This window comes from Castanea sativa, chromosome 8, assembly GCF_040712315.1.
Source record: "Castanea sativa cultivar Marrone di Chiusa Pesio chromosome 8, ASM4071231v1".
In the NCBI taxonomy this organism is placed as follows: Eukaryota; Viridiplantae; Streptophyta; class Magnoliopsida; order Fagales; family Fagaceae; genus Castanea; species Castanea sativa.
In genome coordinates, this window is record NC_134020.1 from 44,009,158 (window position 1) to 44,036,823 (window position 27,666).

The following is a 27,666-nucleotide window of genomic DNA, read 5'->3' on the forward strand; positions in this document are numbered from 1 at the left end:
AAAAGAGAATATCATGTCACCATACTGCAAGAGAGTAACTAATAATTTTCAAGAGGCAAGTAGATTTTATACGAGTAAAATAACAAATTATAATAAAAAATATTTCTTAATGAATAGTACCATGTAAAGTGTACAGGCAAAATGTGTTCACATAATTTTCCCTTAATATTTGTCAACATCTAGGTATGTAATTATGAGACCAAAATTGAAAAATGAGAAGGACAAAAGAACCGCTAGTACAGTTGATTTATACAGAAGATAGAATAAGTTGGCAATGTAATGGAGGGAGAACAAATTATGGAACCAAACGACTCATCTAAGTAACTAAAAAAAAAGGAATCAAAACTCTACATTTTTGTTCCTGTTCATTTCCTCCAAGTACTTTATTCATAATCAAAACCCCAAAAAATTTATCAAGGCACAGGCAGCTTCTCAGCCTTTTGAATGGTACAAACGAACATATGAACCACAACGTTTTCATTTTCGGATTCTTAACTCATCTAATAAGACCAAGTACACAAAAAATTGGCCGAAATGCAGCCATGAGCAAATTGACCTACTTTTAATACCATTAGTTCATACTTCATACAGAATTTCAAGTAGGAAGAGGCAGAGGTTCACCACACATTGTTTCTCTATATGGTTCGATATGCTGCAATGTTGTCTGCAAAGACAATAAGCTTTCAAAATCACTCTCCGGTGCTTTATGCAGCCAACCATGGCTCCATGTACACTGCTCCGTTAGGCTTCTTTTGGATTTCACAGAAGCAGGTGAACGTGACAGAATTTGAGATAATGAACGCAACTGAGATAACCTTCCATTTGAGCGGCTTAGTGCTTCGTCTTTCCCATGTTTTTGCCCTATGGCTCTCAAGCGACCTCTTGAGCTTAACGCTGGTGGAAAACTGACTGAGTCAACCGTTTCCAGGAGGCTAGTAGGGCACTCAACACATGAAGAAGGAAGTGTTTTTAACGTTGATCTACCCTTTTTCCAGGATAAGAACGATTGTTGTAGCATCGATGGGATCTGCAAAGCCGACAGAAATATTTAGTTTTCCCCCAACACAGAACTAAATACGAAAATCAACTAAAACATTAAAATACCTCTAATTAAAAACAATCTATTTAGTAACTCAATAGAACTGAATAGAGGGATTATCAAATTAAAAATGCCATTGTTACTCAAAAGATTTGAAATTCCAATAAAGAGTTCATGAACTTAAACTTGCAAGAATAATACTTAATTGGATTAACCCAATGCATCACTAAGAAAATGATCTAAAAATTAACTATCCATCTTTTTTCTAGAGTCTTGAGTAGTTACAGACAACTATAATATAGAAAATAATCCATGAGAAATTAGAACTCACCCCTGAAACAAGGCTACTGGAAGCAAATGACAATGAAGATGATGAAAATGGAGATTTGCCTGGTTTGTTTCCTTTCTGGTCATTTTTTGTTGGGTCCTGATCAGCAGTAACAGACCCAAAACTTGAAGGTGCAACATCATCGTCGTCTTCCTCTTCTTCTTCTTCTTCCTCATCATCCTCCTCTTCCTTCTTTTCTTCCTCTTCTACTGCAGATGTCTCAGATTGGTTGGGCAATGCAGAAGTATCTTCTTCCTCCTGCAAACCCATTTCCACATTCTTTTCCTCTTCTTTCTCTCTTCTCTTCAACTCCTCATCCATGTCCTCAAGGGCCTCTTCCAGACACAATTCAGCCTCTACCAGTTCAAGTTCTTTTTCAATCAGCTTCATCTTCATCTCACTAGCCTTCTTCTTCTCTTCAGTCCATTTCTCCAGTTTATCAAACAATGGCTTGCATGCATTTTCCACCGCCAGCACAAGACGCATCCATATGTTTTCTTTCTTCACAGCCACCTCTCTTCCAAAAAACTCATCATAGCCCAAGGGTAGAAATTGGGCCTTCTCCGGGTCAACATCTTCCCCATCTTTCAGTGATGGCTGCCAAAATAATCGAATACCATATTTCTCATCATCAATATAATTGATTATCCTTCCGGTTGGAGTGTGTAGTATGACAGGATCTTCAGTATATATAAGCTTTGATGGATCTTCAGGATCAGGCTCAGGTTCTTTATTGATTAGAACAAATTCTGGATCCTCCTCTGATCAAACAAATCTAAAATTAATCAAGATAAATCATGCAATTTCCATTTAAAAAGGGGAAAGAAGAAAGAAATAAATATTGCCGAAACATTAGACAAAAGCAGCAGCTAAGCCATCACAGAAGAACCAGCAAAGTGGACCAAACGAGATAAGTACCAAAAGATGGAACAAAGAGAAAAGTTAGTTCACAACCAATAAGGGTTTTGTGAGATTAAAATATAAAAAATAAAAAAGCACCAAATATCTTTCTTCATCTTAACTTTGTAAAGAAGCCACCGTCCACTTGGTACCTTCACACACTCTAGAGGTTGGATATCTAGGGTTCAGCCTATGAGAGAAGGTACAACATCTTCTCTTCAATTCTCCCTCTCTTGGGAGAAAAGACAAAAGAAACGAGGTACGCTGAAGTAGGGCAAAAAAAAAAGTGTCTAGAATCTTCTCTCTCCTACCTTACCAGACATTGCCAGTTTTTACCTTTACCATACCATGGAGAACTTTTTGTATTTTGTTAAATTACATATTGTCCCAAAAGCTTAAACTATTAGGATGTGGTAAATTTAATAATTTAACCACACAATTCTAACACTTCCCCTCACATTTAGGCCCAAACTCCTCTTAATAGGTAAGGCTCAAAACGTGAGATTTTAATGTGAGGTAAAGTGGAGGAGACAAGGTTCAAACTCAGAATTTCTTGCTTTAATACCATGTTAAATTATTGATTATACCAAAAACTTAAGCTATTGTGATATGGTAAATTTAATCATTTAACTGCACAATTCTAACATATTCTAATTTTCCATCTAGTCAAGATGAGGATCAAGCATCCTACCGATTATTTTATGGTAAGTGGTCTATAGCCTAGAGGTGCAGAATTCCTTTAAAGAAAGCATATTATAAGAGGTGGTGCTAGTGACTTGAAAGGTTGCCTTTTTTTTTTTCTTTTCTTTTCACTTAAACAACTATGGGAAAAGTTTCAGTTGTCAAATAATCTCCAAAATAGAACATTGGGATTATTTATTGGATCTGTATGTGCAAGAAAGAATAGAGGGAGGGAGTCGATTGAGCACCTCTTACTTCATGTTTAATGACAAGAGATGTTTGGTTATTTGTGTTTTCATTACTTGGTGTACCCTGACTTATGCCAAATACTGATTCAGTTGCTTGATTGTTAGCAAGAAAGATTTCACTGCCACTCAAGTTCAAAAATCTGGAAGGATGTTTCTTTGTGTGTACTGCGAAAATTTTGAAGGTGCCAAACTTCTTCAGCACATTATTATTATTTTTTTTTCTTTTGAGATCTTTTGTATTACTAGATGATTGCCTAACACAGCATCCCTTTTCTATTTTTTCTTTGGGGAGGGGGGGCTTCCAAAGGTGTATCCACATATTTTTCTTGTGCTTTACGTTTTCCGATTCAAATAGAAATCGTATAATATTCTTACATATTATAATTGAGAGTTTACCCTTGACAGTGAAATTTTGATAGCCCGTTGACCCCTGTGAATTGCGTGAAAGTAAGATGCTCCAAATTCAGGAGTCCAAGAGTTACTCATATATCATGTTTACACATGCATGATAGTTTCTTTATGTTCAGGGGAACCACATCACATATTTTATTCTAATAAATAGATATCTGTGTTATGGTGTGTTGGATAAAAACAAAAAACAAAACAAAACCAAAAACATAGATGAGATTTAGACCCATCATATCTCTATCTAAAGAAAAATTGGATACCTTTGGACCACCAGTATTCAAGCTCAGAAGGCATGGGTAGTCTTAGTGGCGCTTTATAGAAGGAGTTTAACCACATTTCCCTTTCCTGATCCACCTCTTGTACATAGGTTTTCCAAAAATCAGGGACCTGCCACCAATATATATTCATTTATCATTTCTTTTCATGATCAAAAAATTAGTTAAATAAAGAATTTGACTTACCTCATAGAACTGGTTAATGAAGCCTGGTGCCATCCACACATCTTCTTCCTCATAGAAATAGGGATGTTGAGGATCACTGTATGGACCTCTCTGTTCCCTAACCACTGTGCGGGCAGAACAAAATGTAAGTCACAAACAAAAGAGAGATGATACAACAAGAAATTGCCAGACTAGATTCCATAAAGCAGAAAATAATAATTATAATTCTGAAACACGTGATTATATGTTTAACATAAACTTAATCCCGCATAGAGTGCAAGAACCAGAAACGGATGGAGCCAGCCAGGCCTGTAGCAGGACTGAATTTCAACAGAATGTACCATGTTCAGACCTATGATCAGAGCGATGTCCAAGTGGTCAATTAGTATGTCTTAGGAGAACAATTACTTTGTCTCCAAACATGGGATAAGTGAGTCTTTATAGGATTGATTAATATCCAATCTTACATGACAAGTGAGTCTATAGGAATGCTTAACAAAAAATCTTACACATGACTTGGTCCATGACATATATGCACCCAAGTATATGACTAAGATAACACTAATCTACACACACACACACTCACAAGTAAGACAACATTTTAAAAAATATGGAGATAATAAACCAAGTAATATTTTTCCTGTCCAAATTTCATAATTAATTTCTTAACCATCCAATTTCAACAAACAAATTGATGGTTACAGCATTGAACATGCCAGTTTATAGACAATAATGTACTTTTCAGTATAAAGAGTGTTAAAAAGACATACTTCCATCGGGCTTGTTAATAAACATCCGAGCCTTAGCTGCAGCTACTTCTGCTATACCCATATGCAACTGCAAAGTACATAATGTAAGAGAAATATCTTCTTTAACAGCTGGGTAGTTATTTTTTAATAATTAAAATACATCTAACAATGTCAAATTATATGATACCGCACAAATATCTTCATCACAACCAGTAGAATCCTGCAATAGCTCCCCAAAGTAGAACCTACCCTGCATGCATTCAAAACACATGTCCGCTAAATTCACTTACTACACAGAAATTTCAGTTTGTACATATTGAGGAGAATTAGAACATATAACACATGCAGAAATTTTACAAAATTTAAGCACTAGGAATTGACCCTTCAGTTGATAAGATGTCTTGCATTTTTGTCACCTCTTTACTTTCAATATGTTCAACAGAATTCATTTTGCATCCTCACTGGATTAAAGTTGAACCCTCCGAGTTTATAAATTTCGTAAACAAAAGAAGTGAAATTAAGTAAGCTGAACCCTACATAGATGGTACGCTCGTTGACTTCATAAACACCACATCCATGCATTCTGCCATGCTTCCACTGACCAGCATAGCGATATCTACCCTTCTCCCTGCAATAGGAAGACAATCATTAATAAACCCATAACATGCCTTCAGCTAACAAGTAACACTTGCGTGGCTTCCATGTCAATGAACTGCTAAATGTATAACAGGAAAACACTGAATATCATACTAATCAATGACCATATCTTTAGACAAGAGAAAGTCGACCTAAGGTTCAATCAAATTCGCACCTACCCTCTGAATAATCAATTTTCTTGATCTAGACTCTATCATGCACCTAAGGTTTGGATCCTACATGTTACAAATCACCTCCTTTATAAGGCATCATCAAATTGAAGTATATGCTTAAACGTAAACAGAACCATTTTTTCACATCAAAGATGTCTTTAAAATTCAGAAGAACCACTTTGTTTTATTTGATTATGAATGATCAAGCTAAAATATGAAGGTAGAAAGTAGAAACAAACTTCCTATTGTTAAACTAACCAACCTTTTCAGCATGTCTTCCAAATATCAATTAGGAGTTTAGTCTTTGAATGACAACTTCTTTGGAACTTTGCATTTCCTTTACTTCTAATGTTTCCTTCTCATCAAATGTGTCCTTTTTTTCAAGCACTAAGCCCATTTGATGTATATATGTCAAGTTACTATGATAATTAGCTGGTAAATTCTTAACATTGGGCATAAGGAAAGGGTCTCGCTAATAGCACCAAATCTCATACACACACAAAGAGTCAGAAACATAAATGCAGTAGCTCTCAACTTAAGCAAAAGCCAATAGTCAAAATATCAGGATAGAAATGATTAATGAGTGAGAACATCCAAACAAAGTACATTACATTGGGCAGAAACTAAAATATAGAGAAAGGATAGGATTACAAAAGTTAATATTAAAAAAGAAACAGACAGCTCAACAGTAAAACTTACGGCTTCCTCCCAAATTGTCTAATCCACTCATCATTTTCAAAAAATGGTACTTCCCACTTCCCATCAGCAAGACTTATGCTGTCTTCAATATCCATCTCCAGCCATTCTCTGTCCTCTGGAGTCATATAATCCCTATTTATTATTTTCCCTTCAGCACGCATCTTTGCTTCAAGCCTAGAAAGATGCAAAATGAGTAACTCGATATAATTATTTTTATAGAACAATTATTCAGCTTCGAAACACTGAGATATGTATGACCTTATCGATACATGTATAGGAGTCATAAACATACTTGGAACCTGGCACAGGTTCTGCATCAGGAATGTCAACTTCAACAACCCCGTGACCTTCCATGTTGTTCTGAAGCCATTCACCTTCATACCTATCAAAAGAAAATGTATCTATGAAATTTATATAACATAAAATCAGAGTCAAAATTAAATTGTAAGCTGCCAAAATAATAGTCACAGCCAATGGAGAGGGGGAAAGGGTAATATCATATAGAATCACAAGTTTAAACCATAGTTTTAAGCAGGGGCGGAGCTAGGGGGGGTCGAGGGGGGGGCACTTGCCCCCCTGGCCCCACCCCAAAAATCTGTTAATATTTTCATACTAGCTAGTCTAGATGCATTTTAGGTAAAAATATAAACTGTTATTAATGATGAAAAGCTATAAAACCATATACACAATAGGAGCAGCTGCTTTCATGGGAGGATTGAGAGCATAGCCTACTTATACGTATGTAATAGAAATTTTTGTAAGTTGTGCTTTATGTCTATCTAACAACTAAAAACCTTTCCATTTCATAAGTAGAATTATAACATTTTTTATAATTACAATTTCAAAATGATTTTTTATGTAAATAAACCCCTAATAGATAAATATAATTTAATGAATATGTTATTTTCTTTTGAATTTTCTTGCATTCAAATATTGCTTAGCATACACATGAATGAATTGTCATTTTGGTTTCTCAAAAAAAAAAAAAGAAGAAGAATGAATTGTCATTTTGCAAATTAATCTCAAACACTATATCAATATGTATATGTTCGCTTGCATGTGCGTAAATGTGATGTCAAATGTAATTTTTGCCCCCTCTCAAGTTAGATCCTAGCTCCGCCACTGGTTTTAAGTAGCCAAGAAGAACATTGTATAGCCTAATCAGAATAAGTAATACACAGTCAGGTCTCAAGATAAAAAGCCCTTGAATGTAGCAAATTTTCGGCATATACATTAATTTGTGAGCGGTTGCTAACAATTCATTAGTTCCCACGCCCCCCCCCCCCCAAAACCAAAAAAGAAAAAAAGAAAAAAGAACAGTGATTACAGAACATGATACAGCTATGTTTTTGTGTCTTCCAACAACTGGATAAATTTGAGCAAACAGTTTCAAATTCAAAAATGTTATCTTGTAATATTGTTTTTATTTGCATTGCTAAATAAAAGAGAAGACTGTTGATATATAGTAAAACCATGCCTCCAGAAATTTGATGCAAAAATAAGTGATGCGTATGGTGCTTTTCTTCAAGTCCAGTTCTCCCATTAAATAAAACATATGTACTCTCAGGTTCATCGGGAAATTTAATATGGACATGTCAAGTAGCCATGTAGAACACTCAACGTTGAACTCTTTAATGACATAATAAATCTTATGAGAATCACATTGAGTGCTAATTAATTCTACTACATGCAACATTTCTTTCATTTATTATTCCTTATTCTTCTCAAGCTTCATCACATAATTTGATAACCATTTTTTGGGTAGATTGTTGCACTGTATTGTCTACTCAAAGTCATTTTAAATACAGAACCAATATAGACACTTGATAGAAAGCATGTTTCAATGTTCAAACTGCTATTATGAAAAGGGTAAAACTTAAATGCAGTTTCTTAGATACCATACCTTAGGGTTCTCAATGAAATGCAAGCTCATGACTGTATTTACCAGTGCAACAAAAACAAAGTTATCGTTTGCCATCGACAACAAATTCAACCATGTGGTTCATTGATCAATGCAATTGAATTTAATTGGTGGACCTATCTTACGGCACTTAAGAAACTGAACCTAAGTTTTTCCCTAATGATGTAGCAATGAATATGATTGGTGGGCTTCAACTGCCTAATAAATGAATGTCTGAATTGTTTTGGGTGATTAGGGACACATCAGTTTGTAAGTTCAATGTAGTAAAATTTGTACTATCACTAGCAGAACTCTAATTAAAAAAGGAAGAAACAAACCTGACAAGCCCTTGCTCAGCAACATATACACCTTTTCCATGAGCCAAATCGTCCCAAACTGTGCCTTCATACCTTCAAAAAACAAATAGAATTACCATAAACCATACAAACCCAAACAAACATCCAAAACAAACAAACAATTTATAAGACATGTAATCAAAAACATACGAGCTGCCATCAGCAAAAATATAGCTAACCCAAGTGAGAAACTCCTCAATCCTATCCAATTCCTCAATCACAGCCTTTGGGTTGGAAATGTCATGATGATTATCAGGTATAGGTGGGTACGGCTTCCTATAAGGAATATAAAATGGTGCAATGGGTGGGTCCCTCCCAGCCTCAATCTCATCTCTCACAATGTCCCAGTCTTCCTCATCAGCCCAAACCGGGTCCCACCCGGGCTTCGTGGACTCGAGAGGCGCATCAGCCCATAGCTCCTGCAAGTCCTCTTCTCTCCAGTTCTCTGGGTCTTTCGGGAAATCGAAGAGGTCTTCGTGGTACACGTAGTTGCGGTCCTCTTCTTCTTGCTGCTTCTTCATTCTCTTGCTTTCGAGGACCCGAGCGAACCGCTTTATGTTCATCTCCGGGGTGTTGTTTGAGTCGAGTGGCTCATCACCGGGTCGAGTGTAGGTTAGCGTTTCTTCTTCGTCGGAATCCGAGTAGTCGGAGTAGTCGGAGTCAGAGTCGTCTGAGGAGGGGTTTTCGGCATCTGGGTCTTCCTCATTTTGTCGTTGCTCCTCATCTTGCTCGTATTGTTGTTCTGAGTCAGTGGGGCTAGCTGAGTCTTCGTCTGCCATTGAAGAAGAAGAAGAAGCAGCAGATAAGGTGGGAGGAGGTGAGAGGGTAGTGTAAGAACTAAGAAGTGAGTTTGTGATAGACTGATAGTTTCAAAGCAAATGGTAGCTGCTACTGTACAAGGATACAACCAGATGGAGCTTTTATTGTTTTTTGTTTTTTCTGTTTTTGGGGTTTGAAGTACTTTGAACCCAAAATGAAAATATATAAAACAGATCTACTGAACTTGTTTTGGTTGCAAAGGTATATGTGGGCTGATTGGGCCTGCTAAGGCCCTTTAGCCTAAGGGCCATAACTAAACCAATTCTTAAAAAGTTTATGCTTAAGCTAAAGTTCAAAAATAAAAGTTCACCTTTATTTGTGATGCTCCATAATTTTAGTTTGAAGCTCACCTTTTCCCTCTCTCACATGAGTTGCGTGATTATGGTCATGATCAGGGATAGCAATTGGGGTGGACAGGGCCAAAGGATAAGGCTTTTTTCTCCCCTCGTATGGTTTTGTTTTAACCTATTTTCGCTCTGCCTCACATGACTGGATGGGCAAGACAATGTAACTTGCCCTATCTCCGCCCTGCAAAACTTTACTTTGTGTTAATCAATCACACCCCACTCCACACCTATTACAATTTTTTTAATATATATAACTTCTTTTATTAATATAAATATACTTAAAATTACAATTAAATTTATTAAATCAAATCAAATTACTTTTTAGTAAGGACTAAATAATGTTATCAAAAAATTTTAACAAAATAATATCACAATAAAACAAAAATTATTAATATTAATGCATTTAAATGCTTAGTAATACAAACTAAGTCTTTAACACTAGCAGAACAGAACAAGGTAGGGCAGGGATAGGGTTTGGCTAAAAAGCCTAAACCCATCTCCACCTTGCCCCAGGCCACAAGGGAAAAAATCTTGCCCCACCACCTTTTCAGGGTAGGGAAATCTAGCGCAAGGCAAGCAGGGTGGGACAGAGAAAATTGTCATCTATACTCATGATCTTATATAATATATAATTTATTTGAGAAACTGTAACTAAATAAATGATTATTATATATTCTACTAGTTGCAATACAATGAGTTTTGTAAGTGAGTTGCGGTTTTGTTAGCAATAATAATAATGAAAAAATAGATATTGAAAGTAGTTTTTACCTTTGCACGGTTGTTGTACATCTCTTTATACACTATATGTTTAGTGTATCCTTGTTCATCTTTGTCATCGTGCTTTATCAAATATTCAAGACACTCATGACTATTACTTGAGACAAAGCAACATACAATATAGAGACTAGAGAGAGATCCCCACGTAATCCAGATAAGATCAAAGAGAGAGCCCATTGTGAACTAAATTATGACCCAACTCGCGACCCACAATGGCCAGCTCACAACCCAACCACCTGGTTTGTACAGTAGCCACTAGCCGGATTGAAACCTCTTCACCTCCTGCAAATATGAATTTGTTTTTGGATCAGTTTTGGGGTTAGCGATGAAATAGTAATACATCTCATTCATTATTTTTTATTGGGTTTTGGGGTGTCAAGGAAAGCTTCTTTTCATGTGTTTTTCTTTTTCTTTTTCTTTTTTTCTTTTGTGTTCTTCACAATTATGAAAAAATGTATATTTTTATTAGTTGTTTAGATAATCTAATTTTAAGAAATTTAAAAAATAAAAGTAAAAATAAAAACAAAATTACGTAGTTTTTGTATAGTTAAAGGAACGGTCTTAATAAATTTGGAAGAAATGATTACATTGAATAAAAATAAAAGTTATAGGACTAAAATGAATAAATTAAAATTATGTATTAAATTTAATTTTGAATAAAGTTAAAAGTTGTAATTCGTAATTTAATATTTTTTGTTGTCATTTTTTTCAAGAACTTGTTAAAACTTAAAATTATCATTGTAAAACACAGAGTGTTGTAAAATAGCTATGAAAGAACAAGTTTTGACTCAACAATATAATCCTAAAAATTAGCAATAAAAGAAAATTAGAGAGAGAGTTTAGAAAAATCTCACAAACTATAAAATTGCGTAAATAGTGTTTCTTTAAATGTTGATTCGTGTCACTCAAAATAGAACTTTGTGCGTGTAGCTCTCTTGGTCAAACGACCCCTCATGATTAGACTATAACAGTTTCTTCAAGTTAAATGAATACCAAAGCAAGAAGAATAATGAACAACCATATTTTGCCTTTCCTTAAACCAAGAATTAAGAGCTTAAATTTTTGTGGAGAAGAGCATAATAGAGGGAGAGAGATGCAACTATGAGAGGCTAGGCTTGTTTGGATCGCCATGATTTTAAGTGATATCACTCAGTTTTCATCACTGAGTTTCCAAAATGCGTGGGTCCCACTGAAAAAATCTTGTTTGGCTTGATTTTTGGGTGATGTTTCCATCACTCAAAACTCAAAAATTTGAGTGATGGATGATGAAAACTGAAAACTGAGGTGCTGTTTGGATTTTGCAAAACTCAGTTAACAAAATTGAGTTTTGTTAACTCATAACCCGAAAACCGTGGGCCCCACATGTATAATGTTTGTTTGGCTGATTTTCACGGGTGTTAACTCAGTTAACAAAACTGAGTTTTTTAGATTTTGAGTTAACAAATTCAAAAACTCCCGTGGACTGTTTTCAAGTGATGAGTTATGTTAACTCAGTGGCATTAGCGTAATTTTGAACAAGAGTTGGGTCTCACAGCAGTGTGTAGTTACATCACTGTAGACCACTTACATTACTACACAGCACCTGAAGCTCCCAACAGCACTTTTGTATTACTTTCCCAACTACCCAGCTTCACTCCTTCCATCTCACTTTCCCTTTTCCTTCTCCCAAACCCACAACACTCCAACAACTGAAGTAGAGCTCTCCACTGATCAGCACCTTCAGCCCGAGATATACACAGCTCCGTTCACCGATTTTTGTTTCCAGTGAGACCCAAATTCAACCCTGCAATCTATTGGGTTTTATTTTGATTTTTTATATTTTTTCCATGTTCCTCCATTTTTTGTGATGAGTGATGAGTGTTGTCATTCCTATTGTTTATGATTTAGTTGTGTTGTTAGTGTATTTTCAGCCCCTCCATCTGTTGGGTTTTATTTTGATATTTTTTTGTTTTTTCCATGTTCCTCCATTTTTTTGTGTTGTGTTTATTGAGATCTTGGCTCACTTGGCTGTGAATGCTTGTTTATTTATACCTCTTTTTTTACTCTCTACTCAAGTATAGCTTTTATGCTTCTTTTTTCATTTTATTATTATTATTATTATTTTTTTAGAAGTTTCTCTGTCTTGTTCCTTTGTTACAGTCATGGTATTATGAACAATGTCTACTTTGCTCTGCTGTTGGCTTGGGAAAAAAAATTATCAGGACCGAAACTCTACCAAAACACCGTCACGGATTCCTTGAGGTTTAGATTTAGTTTTTTTAATTATCATTTTTTAAGAAAACTAATCACCCTCTCATGTTGTGGGTTCCCTTGTGTTGCTCATTTTTAAACAATGTAAACAATGCCTGCTTTGCTCTAAAGAAAAATTAGTATTATGAACAATGTCTGCTTTGCTCATTTTTTACGAAAACTAATCATCATTTTTTTTTCTTTGCTTAATCCGTGATGTGGGTTCCCCTACATATTTGCTTACTGATTATACTATTTTTCGACATGGTTCATGTGATATTCTTATAATGAAAGATGGATGTACCTTTTTCAAAAAAAATATTAGAATCAAAGATGGATGTGCCTTAGTTGCTCTATCTTGTTTTTTATTATGATTGTTACTTTAGTTATTACTTAGTTTAACCGATAAGATGTAGCTACTGACAGAATATACATCAATAGATCAATAAAGTATGTAACATAGCTAACTGTATCCATATCCATAAACAATATGGTGGGTTTTTAAGGGAGGATAAAGTGAAAACTATTGCGATGGGTTTACAAGTTGAAGGTGAGGAAGATGAGCAACGCGGGATACCTGGGTTAGGTTCAGAGTTGGGAGTCTGGGATTCCTTCATGTGAATTTCTAGAGTTCAAGATGAGGGAGAGATCTAACGCAGTGGAGGCGGGGAAGTGAGGGGCAGAAAATGAGAGGCGGAGTAAGGGTTTGGAGAGCTGAAGATCGGTGGTGTGTGGGTTTCTGAAGTTGGGGACAAAGTGTTTTGTTGTGGAAAGGGCGTGAAGAGGAGAGAGAGAGAGAGGCAACACGGGTAGGCTTGTGACCATTCTGTACAACTGCCTTTGCAATTGATTTTTGTGGGACCCAGTGAGTGACATAAAGGTGAGTGTTTGAATTGAAAACCCACTGAGATATTCCACCCAAACAGGCTACCCAACAGAGTTATAAGAAATTGGAGTATTTTTTAGTGATGAGTGGTAAGTGACGAAAATTGAGTGAGGAGTGATGAAAAAAAAAAAACCAAACAGGGCCTGAATTTTGGTGTTTTTAGTTCCTGAAATATGATTTATGGTGGCAAAAGGTGAGTTATGTGACCAAACAAGAATTTTGGAGTTTTTGAGATAAAGTAAGGTTTAGGTTATGAGTTATAGGTTTTGAGTATTGAGTTATGAGTATTGAGTTATGAAAACTGAGTCATGGCAAAACCAAGAAGAGAAAAGAGAGGGACTTAGGTGTGTTCCTCCAAAATAAAGATTAGTGGGCTGTCTATTGGGCTACACCTCCAACATGTCACTGTGTAGATTTAATGCCCAATGAGCAAATCCAAATGGGCTGGAAAGAGGGGACAAAAATACACAAAGGCTTGAAAGAGAAAAAAAAATACAAGGATTTAGGTGTGTTCTTTTCTAATAAAGACTAGTGGGCTGTCTTATGGGCTAGACCTCCAATAGTCACTGTGCAAATTTACTTCCCAACGGGCAAATCCAAATAGGCTGGAAAAAGAATAATGAACAACCTTATTTTATCTTTCCTTAAACCAAGAATTAAGAGCTTAAATTTTTGTGGAGAAGAGCATAATAGAGGGAGAGAGATGCAACTAAGAGAGACTAAAAATCTAAAGAGAAAAGAGAGGGACATGAGTGTGTAGACTAGTGGGTTGTTTAATGGCCTAGACCTCCAACAGTCATTGTATAGATTTAATGCCCAACGAGCAAATCAAAATGGGCTGAAAAAAAAATAAAAAAATAAGACTAATGAGCTGGAAAGAGAATTAAAAAAACAAGGACTTAGGTGTGTCCCTTTCAAATAAAGACTAGTGAGCTGTCTAATGGGTAGACCTCCAACAATCACTGTGTAGATTTAATGCCCAACAGGCAAATCCAAATAGGCCGGAAAGAGAATAATGAATAACCTTATTTTGTCTTTCCTTAAACCAAGAATAAGAGCTTAGATTTTTGTGGAGAGGAGCATAATAGAGGGAAAGAGATGCAGCAATGAGAGACTAAGGGCCCGTTTGGTTTAAAATTTATCATCACTCAATTTTCATTAATCAATTCTCAATTCTCATCACTCATTACTCATCACTTAAAATACCTCAATTTTTCAAAGCCATTGTTTGGCAACTTAACTCATACCAGTTTTCAACTTCAAAACCGTGGGACCCACACACTAGCATAACCCAGTGTTACTACTGTTACTACCCGCGTCTTTAACAAAAAAATATCTTCCTCCCTCACTTCTCCCATCCTTTCACCTTTCATTTCTCTGAGTCTCCCTCTTTCCAATCATTTTTTTTTGTCTATTTCTCTTTCTTTGTCTCTCCCTTCTTCACTCTATATTTGATTTTTTTTTCCGCTCTTCTCTGTTTTTTTCTCTCTTCTCTGTTTCTTTCTCAGCTGTTTTTGGTTGGTTTGAACCGATGGTAATTGGGTTTAAAGTGGTGGGTTGTTTCAATGGTGGGTTTGGATTGGTGATGGTGGGTTGATCGGGTTTTTGGGGTTGGGTTACGGTGGAGATCGGGTTTGAGATTGGGTTTTTGGGGCTAGGTCACGGTGGAGATTGGCCTATGGGTCACGGCGTGGCTTGTATCGGTGTTTCGGTGGTGTTACAGTGGAGATCGGGTTATGGGTCGGCGTTTGGAGATGGGTCGGCGTTATGTTTTCAGTTTTGCTTGAACCGCTCTTCAGTTTTCCGATCTGGGCTGACCTTGAATCGATCTGGTGGTTGCTCATGGTGGTTGCTCATGACGGTGATGACTAGTGTGGTGGTGGCGGCTTGTGAAGGAGCAACGAAGGGTCAATGAGAAGAGAGAGCTCTAGGTGAAAGAAAAAAAAATGAAGAAGGAGAACTAACAGAGAACGGGTGGAGAGAGAAAAAGAAAACAGTGAGAGGATAAAGTAAAAGAGAGGTAACAAAATGGGCCCCACAGATGTCAAAAATTTACACAACTACCACTGAGTTACATAACTCATAAACTGAAATCACCAATTTGGTGTTTTCAGTTTTCATCACTCTCACTCAAAATTTGTGAGTTTTGAGTGATGGAAACCTAAGGTGAAAATCAAGCCAAACAACCAAACAGGTGTGAGTCCCACGATTTTTCATAACTCAGTGATGAGTTTCCAGTGATATCACTCAAAACAAGCCTAAACCAAACAGGCCCTAAAAATCCGAAGAGAAAAGAGAAGGACTTGGGTGTGTCCTTTCAAAATAAAGACTAGTGGGCTATCTAATGGGGCTAGACCTCCAACAGTCACAAAGGTCTGAAGGAGAGAAAAAAATACTAGTTGGCTGGAAAGAGGAAAAAAAAAATACAAGAACTTGGGTGTGTCCCTCTAAAATAAAGACTAGTAGGCTGTCTAATGGGCTAGACCTCTAACAATCATTGTGCAGATTTAATGCCCGGGCAAATCCAAATGGGTTGAAAAGAGAAAAAAAAAATACACAAAGGCTTGAAGCAAAACTATTAGTGCATGTGTCACAGAAATAAGCCCATGCCCAACACTAGCCCACTATCGTAAGATCAGGGCAGCTCTACAGCCAGCCTAAGGGGTTCAAATGAACCCCTGGCCTAGGCCGAAAAAAAAATTATTTTTTTATTTTATTTTTTTTTGTTTTGACTCCTAAAATAAAATATTGAACATGACCCTAAATTTTGTTTAAAGTCAATTGAAATAAACTTGAAATATGATCATCTTAATACTATTTTCACAATATTTTTGCAATAACATTTAAGTGACAAGTTGTAATTGACTTTTTATTTAAACTCATAAGTGACATCACTTTTTTACATACATTTAACAACTTGCCACCTAGAATTTATTGCATAAATGTTGTGTCAATAGTACTAATCTTAAAATTGCTCATTTGTTAATAAATAAATAAACTTTCTCTCTGAACTCTAAATTACTTTACTATTAGTAGTAGAGTGAAATGATTTTTTCCAGCAATTTTCTTTTTCATCAGCAAAAAATGACACCACTTGTAAACCAACTAATCTATATTTACATATAAGATTCTTTTCTCATTCTCTCTTTCTCCCTTCTATGTTTTTTTTCTGTCTAAGCAAGTAGTTTAATAAGTGTTCTAAAGTTTTTTTAGCCCAAAAAGTCTTTTAGTGTTTGCTCCAATTCCAAGAGAATGACCATGTATGTGGTTAAAAATCCTTACATTTCAAAAGCAAAATCTTATGTAAGTTACTATTTTTTTCCTTAGTATCATGTTTACTCTCAGGCTTCCTCTTAGTTGTGTTATTATTCTTCTTTATCATATATTTTTATTTAATTGATGTTGCATACGATTATTGTAATTGCACAATTTGTACCCTGTCCAATTACTAGATGGACCCAGGCCCAAAGAGTCTTATACAATGAAATTTGTAGAGTATGAGTTTGAAACCTAGGTTAAGGATATTGGAGAGTTAATAAACAGGCTAAAATGCCGCAATCTATGCAAATAATAGATGAATATGACAAAAAAAACTCTCCTCAGACGTAAGCCAAGAACCACTTGTACTGTCTTTCTTTCTTTAAGCAAAAGATTACAATTGGTGTTCAAGTCTTTCGTCCACCCCCCATCTTCATACCTCTCCTGTCCTCATATATCCCTCTTCTCCTTCTTCTTCTTTTTTTATTCCACGTGTAGCACAGATTTTCCAAATAGATACTTGTCTCATCCACCACCTTCTTGAAGTCTTCAAATAATAGCTGGAAGGCTGAATATTACTGTTCAGAGGTCATTTCTCCATTAATGCGGCCAGGGAGGTAGGTACAGGGCCTTTAATACGATGGTAGTAACTTTTTTTCCTCTAATATTCCTCGCACGTTCTTCCTTCTAACGACTGCTTGGATCACACCTTTACCCAACAGATTTCCAGAATTCTGCCTCTAAATCCTTTAGCACGTCCCATGACCTTTACTGGGCCTGTCCGAGGAGATAGTCCTCCTCGGACAACTCCTTCTCCCCTTGTAGAATGAACTGGCCTGTGGGCCTCGAATGCTTTGCTTGAACAGACTTACACCACCAAATCAGGCCCAAGGCCCAAATATATATATATATATATATATTATTCATTTTTCCCTCACAATTATAATAAATTATTATTAAGTTGACAAATATTATTATTAGTTATTTATTTATATTTATTTATGCATTCAATTATTGTTTTCTTACCGATCTTTAAACTATTAATAATTTTTTAAGACTATTATACAATATAGTTGTATTGTATACTATTTAAAATACTATGTTGGAATATTATATGTAATATGACAATTGTATATTCAAAAATAATAATAATCATTTTATTTTTTTACTCCCCACAACAAAATCCTAGCTCAAGACACTATTGGCCCCCCTAGAAAAAAAATTCCTGGAGCCGCCACTACTTAAGATATCATTGGAGTTATGCAAAAATTTATGAACATAAAATCTAGTTCACTCTTAACCAATGTGGAACACAAAACAAAAAATTACTAATAATGGCTAGGCAGTAGGTATTAAGTTTCAACTTCCAAATTAATCCAAAAAAATACTCCTTTTATTTGTTACTTAAATACATAACAAAAGAGTACCCTCTTATCTCTTTAATAATTTATAGTTACATCAGGGAGATAGGGTTTGAATTTGCATGTCCCTATTGGAAACTATACTCTTTTTTTTCTTTTCTTTTTTTGAGCATCCTATACTCTTTTAAGATAGCGTAGATAATTATAATGGTATTATCTAATTCAATCTTTACTATTGAGGCTGAGCAATGGAGTTTTCTTTTCCTCACAAAGCAACTCTAAATACTACTACGAAACTACCCCTTCGATAACACAAGAAAGCCAACAAACAAATTATAAATGTTCATCATCACTGAGCTATGGACCATTCCACCATAGTTTGGGTCATTAGTTGGCCCATATAAATGCCTAGTCATGATATTTGGAGAGACTGAAAGGTGTGTGGGTCTGTGTGTGAGAGAGAGAGAGAGAGAGAGAGATATATATATATATATATATATATATATATATATATATATAATGTGACCCAATCAGGTACTAGCTAACTGTGAGTACCTGATTGACCATTTTCATCATTTATACCACAGCTTGACTGTCTTCACAGTATATCGGCTTGCCAAAATAGTTAGTTATGATCTTTTTTTTTTTTTTTTTTTTCTAAGAAAGAAAATTAGTTATGATCTTTAATGGTAAGATCTGTAAAATTACCACTGTACATCTTTGATGCAGTGGTCACTGCACAAGTATAAGTGTTTGTGGGATGTAGGGGCAAGAGTAGGAATTCAAGTCTTCAGGAAGAAGTTTCATACACATATACACTAAAATTAGGCTAAAATAGAATTTTTATTTTGTATATAAAAAACTGTTAAATTAAATTTAATACACATAATACTATATAATCTTTGAGTAATTCTTAGGTATTCCCAGAGTATAGAGAATGGTGTTCCCTCCTCTCACATTCATAGTGAGGTCCGCTCATTAAATTCATCGTGGGGTCCACCATGAATGTGAGAAGAGAGAGCACCATTTCTCTGTGCTCCAGGAGTACCTAAGAATTTTCCATAATCTTTATAAAACGATATGTCATAAAAATATAAAAGAAAAATAATATGTCCACAACATTTTCACAACATTTTTACAACAAATCCTAAGTAATCTTAATATTAAGTTCAAATTTGAACCAATAACAACTAACTTCCTATGATTTGTTGTAAAAATATTGTAAAAATGTTATGGACGTATCATATCTCTATATAAAAAAGTTTAAATATGATGTTCATTTATCACATTGTTAGCATTTATCAATCATATTTATTATCATATTCAATGTTAAGAACTTATAATTAACACACGAGATACTGCATAATCTTTGTAAAATGATGTGTCATAAATCACCAAAAAAAAATTATAATGTTCATTTATTACGTTGTTAGCATCCACTAATCACATTTATTACCATATTTAATAAAAATTACTCCTAAAATATCTTGATCACTTTCCTTAATACATTTCTGATAGTTTGACATAATGGAATGGATTTATTACCCAATGCGAATGGTGTTTGTCTTGGCACATATCAATTATTGGTTAATAAAATTGTCTTTGGCGGGGCCTAATAGGTATGGTGTCTCAGCCATCTTCAGCTAAAGTATTCGTCTTTCTCCTTCATCATTTTACTTGTGGTTTGAGAATGTCAAAAGTCTCTTATATATTCCTAGTTCTTCCCCACCATTAGTACTGAGAAATGGTCCACAATTGACAATTCCACATAAAATGTTTATCTAATAATTTGCTTATAATCTTTTATTTTAAACGGTGCACAAACATATTTGACTCAAAAGGTACTTTGACTTCAAGAGACATCTGCATATTCATATAGTCAACAATTGAGACCCACTCCGTTCAATCATCAAGCCTCAGGTGAAAGTAAACAAACAAACAAACAAAAAAATCTTGAGGAAAATTCTATCAAAGAAGAAAATGTGCTGATGTGGTCCTCTAGGAGAAGAAAATAATTTCTCCCCACCCTAGCTATAGTTAATAGACTCTTTTTTTTTTTTGAGGGGTGATAGACTTAATTTCAAAAAATACACACAGTAGGTTCTAGTTAGCTCAATTGATAAAATCTCTGATGGTTGTATAAGAGATCTAGGGTTCAATCCTCGCCTACACCAAAAACTGATTGGTGTCTTGGTCTGATGATAAAAAGCAATCATCAGGAGCGGACGCCATAGGTTCAAACTATATAAAAAAAAATACAAACATTTTTACATATTTTAGATAATATATTTAATATTAAATTTCAAATTTTTTTCACCTTTTTCTTATACGGCTTGTTAAAGTTTTGGTTAAATAATTAAATTTACTATTCTTAACAGTTTAATCTTTTGAGACAATCAATAATTTATTATAGTATTAGAGCAGAAAATTATAATAAATTTGATCAATATCTTTACTTTACCTCTCATGCATTTAAAATGTTAAAAAACCTCACTTATTAAGACGGAGCGTAGATTCACATATAAAAGAGGTGTTAGAATTGATAATTGGCAATTTATCATTGTCAATTTGTCGTATCATTTCTAGTTTTAACATAATAAGTGGTGATCAAGGTATTATAAATTTATAAGTTTTATTACATAAATTATGTATCAACACCAATCACATTCGATAAAAGATAATTAATTAATTTTTTTTAAAAAAAACAAACAAACCATTGCATTTAGTTTTGGTCATAAAAGTTACGAAAGTAATCCATATAGCTTATAGACATCCTATAGTTTCGAACTAATGTATGAAATCCCTAATTATGACCAACACTCATAGCATTAACTATGGGGTTCTATACTACCGCACACCCTTGGTACAGTGGTCACTCCTCAAGTATAAATGCTTGTGGGATGTGGGGGGGGCAAGAGTCGGGGTTCAAGTCTCCAGGAGGGAGCTTCACACACATATACACTTAGATTAGGATAAAATAGAAATTCTATCTTGTATAAAAAAAAAAAAAAACTATGGGGTTCTATAGAATTGTGTCGTGTGGGCTCAAAGTGATATAAAAAATTTTATTAAAAAAAAAAATCCTTGATGCTGGTGGGTTAGGAAAGAAAACTACACTAACAATAAGTTTCCAATTCTTTTTTTTTATTTTTTTTAAGACTGCGAAAGTTTTATAACAGTTTTCCCTTGAAAAAGCCATTTGGATCATTCTAAAAAATAAAGTATACACTATAATGATAAGACAAAGAAAAAGGATTATACTAAATTATATCAATATTAAATCGGTTCAATGATGCTAAGAAGTTGTAAACTTGTAAAGGGACGGTTTAATTTGATGCAACATGAAATAGTATGATAGATTAAGATGGCAACCAAATTGTGTACCCAATACCAATACAGATTGCAACACAAGCACTGAATAAGTCCTACAAAAGAGTCACAAACACATGACAGCCTGCGACATCTGCTTCGTTCCAACACAAATCGTGGCCAGGACAACCTTGTAATCCACAATTCAAAATGTTAGATTCTTAAATTTATGAGTCATGTTCATCAAAAAAAAATTATGAGTCATGTTTACAGGTTAAATTTATGAGTCATGTTTATGGGTGTTTTTAGGACAATTGTTAATATATCAATTTAGAAAGAAAAAAAATTAAATCACTTTTATAAAAAAAATATAAAAAAACTGCTAAAAAAAGTTAATATATTTTTTCTTTTACCATAAAAAGTTTCTAAAAATGTATCATAAACCCACCTTTAGAAGTTAGAGTATTAATTATTAACCTCCTCTTAAATTTATAACCAAAGATATTTCACTCCTTTAGTGGTGTGCATGGGTTGAGTTGAAGAGTTTTTTCAACCCAACCCACCGTGGTGAGTTAAAAAAAAATCCTACTAAACTCAACCCATCACAAGGGTCAAACTCAATCCAACCTAACCCACGTGAATCGGGTTGGACCCATGGGTTGAACATCTTTTTTTTTTTAATTACTATTATTATTACTAAATTGAACATTAGAACAATATCACTACAAATAAGAGCAAATTTATAACCAAATAATTATGAGCATAATACAAATTATTTGAGGAGAACTTAGGATTTTGGGCTTTATTTAGGAAGAGGGGCAAAAAATTAAATAATAAAATTGTATAATATTTTTTAAAAATTTATATATATATATATATTAAAATTTAGGTGGGTTGGGTCGGGTTAAGCAGATTTGTGAATTTTATGACCTGAATCCAACCCAACCAATTGTTAAAAAAAATTCATAACTCAACCCAACCCAACCCAGTGGGTTGAGTCGATTTTAGCGGGTTCGTTGTACACCCCTACATTCGCCAAACTAAATTCACTCAACGAATGCTATTGAGTCACTAACACAATAATTGATTTTCATACAGACGTACCACTAATTCTCTTATTATTTATTATTAACAACTTACCGCCTTTTATTTTTATACGTAAACTTATTCTCTTCACTAATTCAGGGCAAGCAAGCCAATCAAAGTGTCAAAGACTCAAAATTCTTTTCTCTGTGTGCCTATACAACTTTCTTCAAGCACAGCTGGAAAAGCGACTTTTGTAGAGTGGTTAGACTACCGCATCTTTCTTACTTTTCTTTTTTTTCCCTTCTTTTCACAATTTTGCCATAATTTTGATGCGACAAATTTTGAGTAGTTGCCTACCACTCTCACATAAACCCATTATTTTTGCTCAACTATTTTTATCTCTATAAAGTTATCAGATTCACTGTATATTAGCTCAACTGGTAAAGTTTTTGATGATTGAATAAGAGATTTAAGGTTCAATCCCTACTTACACTAAAAACTTATTGATATCTTGATTTGATGATAAAAATCTATCATCAAAAGCGGTTGTTATAGGTTGAAACTCTCAAAAAAATTTGTGGTTATAGATTTTCTCCTTTTGTTACAATTTTTTTCATAATTTTTTACCTTCCAAAATTGTGAACAGAATTTATTTTTGGATAAATTACATATTTAGTCATTATCCTTTACACTGTATTTCAATTTGGTCTAAACATTTCAATTATGTCAATTTGGTCCCTAACCTTTTAGTATTGTGTCGATTTAGTCATTGACATTATCTTTTGGATGGAAACTGCTGACGTGACTATAGGCACAAATTATTTTACAAATTGTTGATATAGCACAATACACATCAGTTCTTTAAAAAAAAAAAAAAACTAAAATACACATAAAATAATAACAAGTCAGATTTAAAGTATTCATTAAGATTTTAAAAATACTTAAACTAAATTAGAACACCATAACATCTCCACCCAGTTTTCACCGCTGGCATCCCTTCAACCTTTTCCTCTCAGGTTACTACCCACCCACTTGTCTAATGCTTTCTCTGAAACCAAAAGTTCTTTGCTTGGAGAACACATCTACATAAACAAGTATGCTATGTACATATTTGTATCTATCTTTCTTTCATTCTTTTTGTTATTTATGGTTTTTTAAAACTCATGAGTTCTTTAATTTTATACTCATCATAAATTTTTCATCTTTTGGGTATTATGTGCAGGGGAGACATGCTTTTTTTTTTTTTTTTTGCTTGGAGTGCAGGTGTTGCACTTTTTAAGTACAAGGAAGAAAGTCTTTGCCAAGGCCATTATTGTCGCCATCATCGCAAAGGAGTAAGAATAGTAGGTGGGTTTGTGTACTGATAGAATTTGAATGGCTTGATGGGTTGAAAACAAACCGGCGAGGAGAAGGCCTAGTGTCGTTGGAATAGAGGAGGCGTTGCTGGAAGGAGAAGGAACTGCTATAAGGGAGAAGGTGTTGTCATCCTCACTGTTGGGGATTTTGGATTTTAGGGAGGCAAGGATTTTGGATTTAATTTAGGTTTACCGTTATTTAATGAAATCAAGAAGCTTTCTTATCAAACAAAAATATTTTATCTGGGTTTAAAAAAATAAAAGTGAAGTAATCATGGGTTAGGAATTTTGATCCCAAAAATTACTCACTTAACTTTTTTTTTTTTTTAAAGATTATTCTGACATGTCAGACTAGGTGGTAGTCAAGGTGGCAAAAAACTTTTTTTTTTTTATTTTGACCGTTTGCCACGTCAACAATTTTCATCCAAAAGATAACAATGAAGACTAAATTAACAGAACATAGAAAGGTTAGAGATCAAATTGACACAATTAAAAGGTTAGGGACTAAATTGAAATACAATGTAAAAAATAGGAACTAAATATGTAGTTCACCATGTATTTTACCACCAATCATACCATTATTGAAAAGATAATAAAAATAATATTAATAATGAAATTGTTTTTCTTTTTTTAATAATTTAATAGTTAAATGGAGGAAAATTTAAAGTATATATTTTTTTCATTAAAAATATTATAATTAAAGAAAATTTCGTGTTAATTGTGGATTCACACAAAAGTTACGTCCTTATCATTATTATGAAGATGAAGATTTGACCTGAAGAGATCAAAGTCTGGGAAGCCATAGTCACAGATGCCTTTTTAGCTTTGACCATCCAAAATGCCAACTAGGCAAAGAATTTCATCTTTTTCTTTCTGTGGTCCTGTTTAGCAATTACCCAAGCCAAATTAGAGTATTCTAATAAGTGTGATACTGTGACGTTCATTTGCACGTCTCTTTTGTAACCAGAGAAAACTCACTTTAAAAACCACTAAACAAAAAGCAAAAAGTTCACCGAAAATTGGTTTTAGAAAAAAATTTTAAATTTTTTTTATGAAAAAGAAAAAAAATTATTAATTTTTTATGACTTATTTTTTTATGAAAGTTATGTTAAAATTTTTTAAAAATTATTTATCAACAATTTCTCTAAGAGCACTCATTAACAGAACTCAAACAAAAAATACAGTTGATGTTGGGATTAAATTATTGGCTTCTCTAGGTTTTCCGTGGTAAAACTATAGTCTAGTGGTGGTATTAGATTGAGTCATACAATAAACCAACTATGTCACAAGAAGCTAGGGAGAGAAAAAATGAAATATCACATCAAACTTTTTCCTTTTCCTTTTCTTTCAGGACACATCAAACCCCCCCCCCCCTTTTTTTTTTGGTAAGAAACAACAATTAACTATAAAACTAAGTAACAACATGTCACTCACACAGCAATATGCCAACAATTAACATTCTACCGTTACGCTATCATCATCCACAGGATATATTAATTAAATATAAATTGCTCAAACTTTTTCTTTACATGTTTCCTTGGGAATAACTTATTTAACTGAAATTAATATACTATAAATAAAATTAAAATATATTTAAAACGGTAAAGTGAAACTCACCGCACACTTTTGGTGCGATAGTTATTCTACATGTATAAATGCTTAGAGAGTGTGGGGGCCAATGGTCGGAGTTCAAGTCTCCAGGAGAAAACTTCACACACATATACACTTAGATTAGGCTAGAGTAGAAATTCTATCTTGTAAAAAAAAATTATATATATATATATATAAAAAAACAAAGTGAAACTCATTAATAATACTTAAAAAATGCAATGAGACAAACAAAAATAAACTAAATAATAATAAAAAAAATAAAAAAAAAACTTAAGCCAATATCAAAAGCAACCTACATCTCTATATTAATTTATTATTTAATACTCTAATAATATACATACATAGTTAAATAAAAAGGACAAAATAAAAAAAACATGTACAGGTTAACTACCTAAAGTGCATGAACCTTTAACTAAACTGAGAGACAATGATGTTGGAATAGGAATCTCTGCTTCAGAAACTAGTTCTAGACTTCTAGTTCTAGTTCTAGTAGGAGTAGTGCTCTAACATGTGTGTTCTGTTCTAGGCTTCTGACTTCTAATTATGGTACGTCTTCTACTTTGCACACGTAAAAAAAAAAAAAAAAAAACTCACATGTGTGCGGTACTAAAATTAAGTACTTCCCAATATTTCTTTCTCATTAAAGTAAACAAAAAGTACTATCAATATTTATTTATTTATCTTCACCTCGACCTTGGTTTCCTAGAAGAAACCGCGGCGGTTGTCGACGGTTTTAGTGGTCGCGGCAACGGTTTCCAAGGTTCGAGCACCGAATCCCTGTACCTCGTAGGCAACACCTGGTTCCTTCCACGTTTCGATTTCACCACTGGTGACGTGTCCTCCATCCAATCCTCCACAGTACCTCCACTGTTTTTCCTTGAATTCCTTTTCCTTTTCCTCTTTGATTTCTCCAACCCCAAACCCAACTCGCCGCTGAGTTGCTTTCCTTGATGATGATGATGATGATGATGATGAAGGTGACTCGGTGACTCGTCGTCTTCTTCTTCTTCTTCTTCTTCTTCTTCGAAATTCCCAGAAATCAGCCTCGCCGCTTCGACGAGTAAGCTCAGACAATCAGTGCTCTTGTTCTCGTTTTCTTCTCTCTTAAACGCCACCGTTTTGACCACCACCACCACCTCGTCGTCGTCGTCGTCCTCGTCGTCGTCGTCAATTTCGCTGCTTTCTTCGACTCGTTGCTGCTGGGTTGTGATCTCTGAAACTTCCACAGCTTTCTCCGCCGCGAGTTTGTCTTTCGGATCGCATTCACTTTCCGAGCTCTTCTCCGCCGCCACCGCCACTACGTGATCAACATGAACAGCAGGCGCAGACTCGGCCACCGAATCGGTGCTCTCAGAAGAGACTTTGCCCACAACAACGCTACACGCACTGAGGTTGTTTCCATTCTCAGCCAAAGACTCTTCCTCCTCTTCTTCAGACTCCACGAGAGGACCCAATCTCAGGTTCAAATCGATGCCAACCCCTCCTCGATTATTGTTGTTCTCACTCCGCTTTGTTTCAAAATCTTGACTTTCTTTTGGGGTTTCTTGAGGTGGGATAGAAGAAATTATGCCCAGAATCTTGTTCAAGCACATTTGAGCTTTCGAATATCCATGACGTACTTGAGTAGAGCAAGAATCGCGTACCTGATGATGGGAATGGTTTAGGACTTGATACGAAGCCATTTTTGTGTGTTTTTGAAGCTTTTTCTCAGCTTCCCATTCCAAAGCTCTGCAACCAGGAGCTTTAATTTTCTGCAGATCACGAGGAATCCAAGCCCCAGAGAGAGAGAGAGAGAGCGAGAGAGAGATTTTTGAGAAAATGAAAATATAAAAAAAGAGAAATAAAAACGATTAGCAAAGTGGGGATGAGAATGACCAAAGGGAAGGCCAAGCATGCCCGATTAGTATAGTTTTTCTTACATTTATTATTATTATTATTATTATTATTCTATTCTCAGTTCTGACAGGGTTGTTGAGTACTGGTGGGTGCTTTTCTGACGTGGCAAAAATCATGCCAAATGGTTGTACACGTGGCAGATAATTACTAAATATTTTGTATAATTTTATGAAAAAGTCTAAGGCTACAAAATTTTTTACAAACAATGGTGATGTTATAGAGGGTGATTAGTAAA

At 34.6% G+C, this 27,666-nt stretch overlaps 2 protein-coding genes across 4 annotated transcripts; both read right to left on the minus strand.

The window, feature by feature from the left end:
* Nucleotides 1-352: 352 nt before the first annotated feature.
* On the minus strand, nt 353-9,488 carry LOC142607592 (protein TIC 100). Its single transcript, XM_075779135.1, has 11 exons — nt 8,708-9,488; nt 8,540-8,611; nt 6,594-6,683; nt 6,302-6,475; nt 5,331-5,421; nt 4,981-5,043; nt 4,815-4,881; nt 4,066-4,169; nt 3,865-3,991; nt 1,371-2,128; nt 353-1,027 (listed from the first exon to the last, which is right to left on the minus strand). The coding sequence occupies exons 1-11, from the start codon at nt 9,334-9,336 to the stop codon at nt 596-598; spliced, it is 2,607 nt and encodes an 868-aa protein (XP_075635250.1). The 5' UTR covers nt 9,337-9,488; the 3' UTR covers nt 353-595.
* A 12,127-nt stretch (nt 9,489-21,615) lies between these two features.
* Nucleotides 21,616-27,440, minus strand: LOC142606898 (uncharacterized). Of its 3 annotated transcripts, none has more exons than XR_012839197.1 (3): nt 26,223-27,440; nt 24,700-24,805; nt 21,616-21,733 (listed from the first exon to the last, which is right to left on the minus strand). XR_012839197.1 is itself a non-coding variant. In XM_075778266.1 (2 exons), exons 1-2 carry the CDS (start codon nt 27,215-27,217, stop codon nt 24,784-24,786), a joined length of 1,017 nt encoding a protein of 338 aa, XP_075634381.1. In that variant the 5' UTR covers nt 27,218-27,440; the 3' UTR covers nt 24,695-24,783. The 3 variants fall into 3 exon arrangements, 1 of the variants encoding a protein (XP_075634381.1); XR_012839196.1 differs by lacking the exon at nt 21,616-21,733 and adding an exon at nt 23,534-23,651; XM_075778266.1 differs by lacking the exon at nt 21,616-21,733 and having other exon boundaries at nt 24,695-24,805.
* Nucleotides 27,441-27,666: the final 226 nt, after the last annotated feature.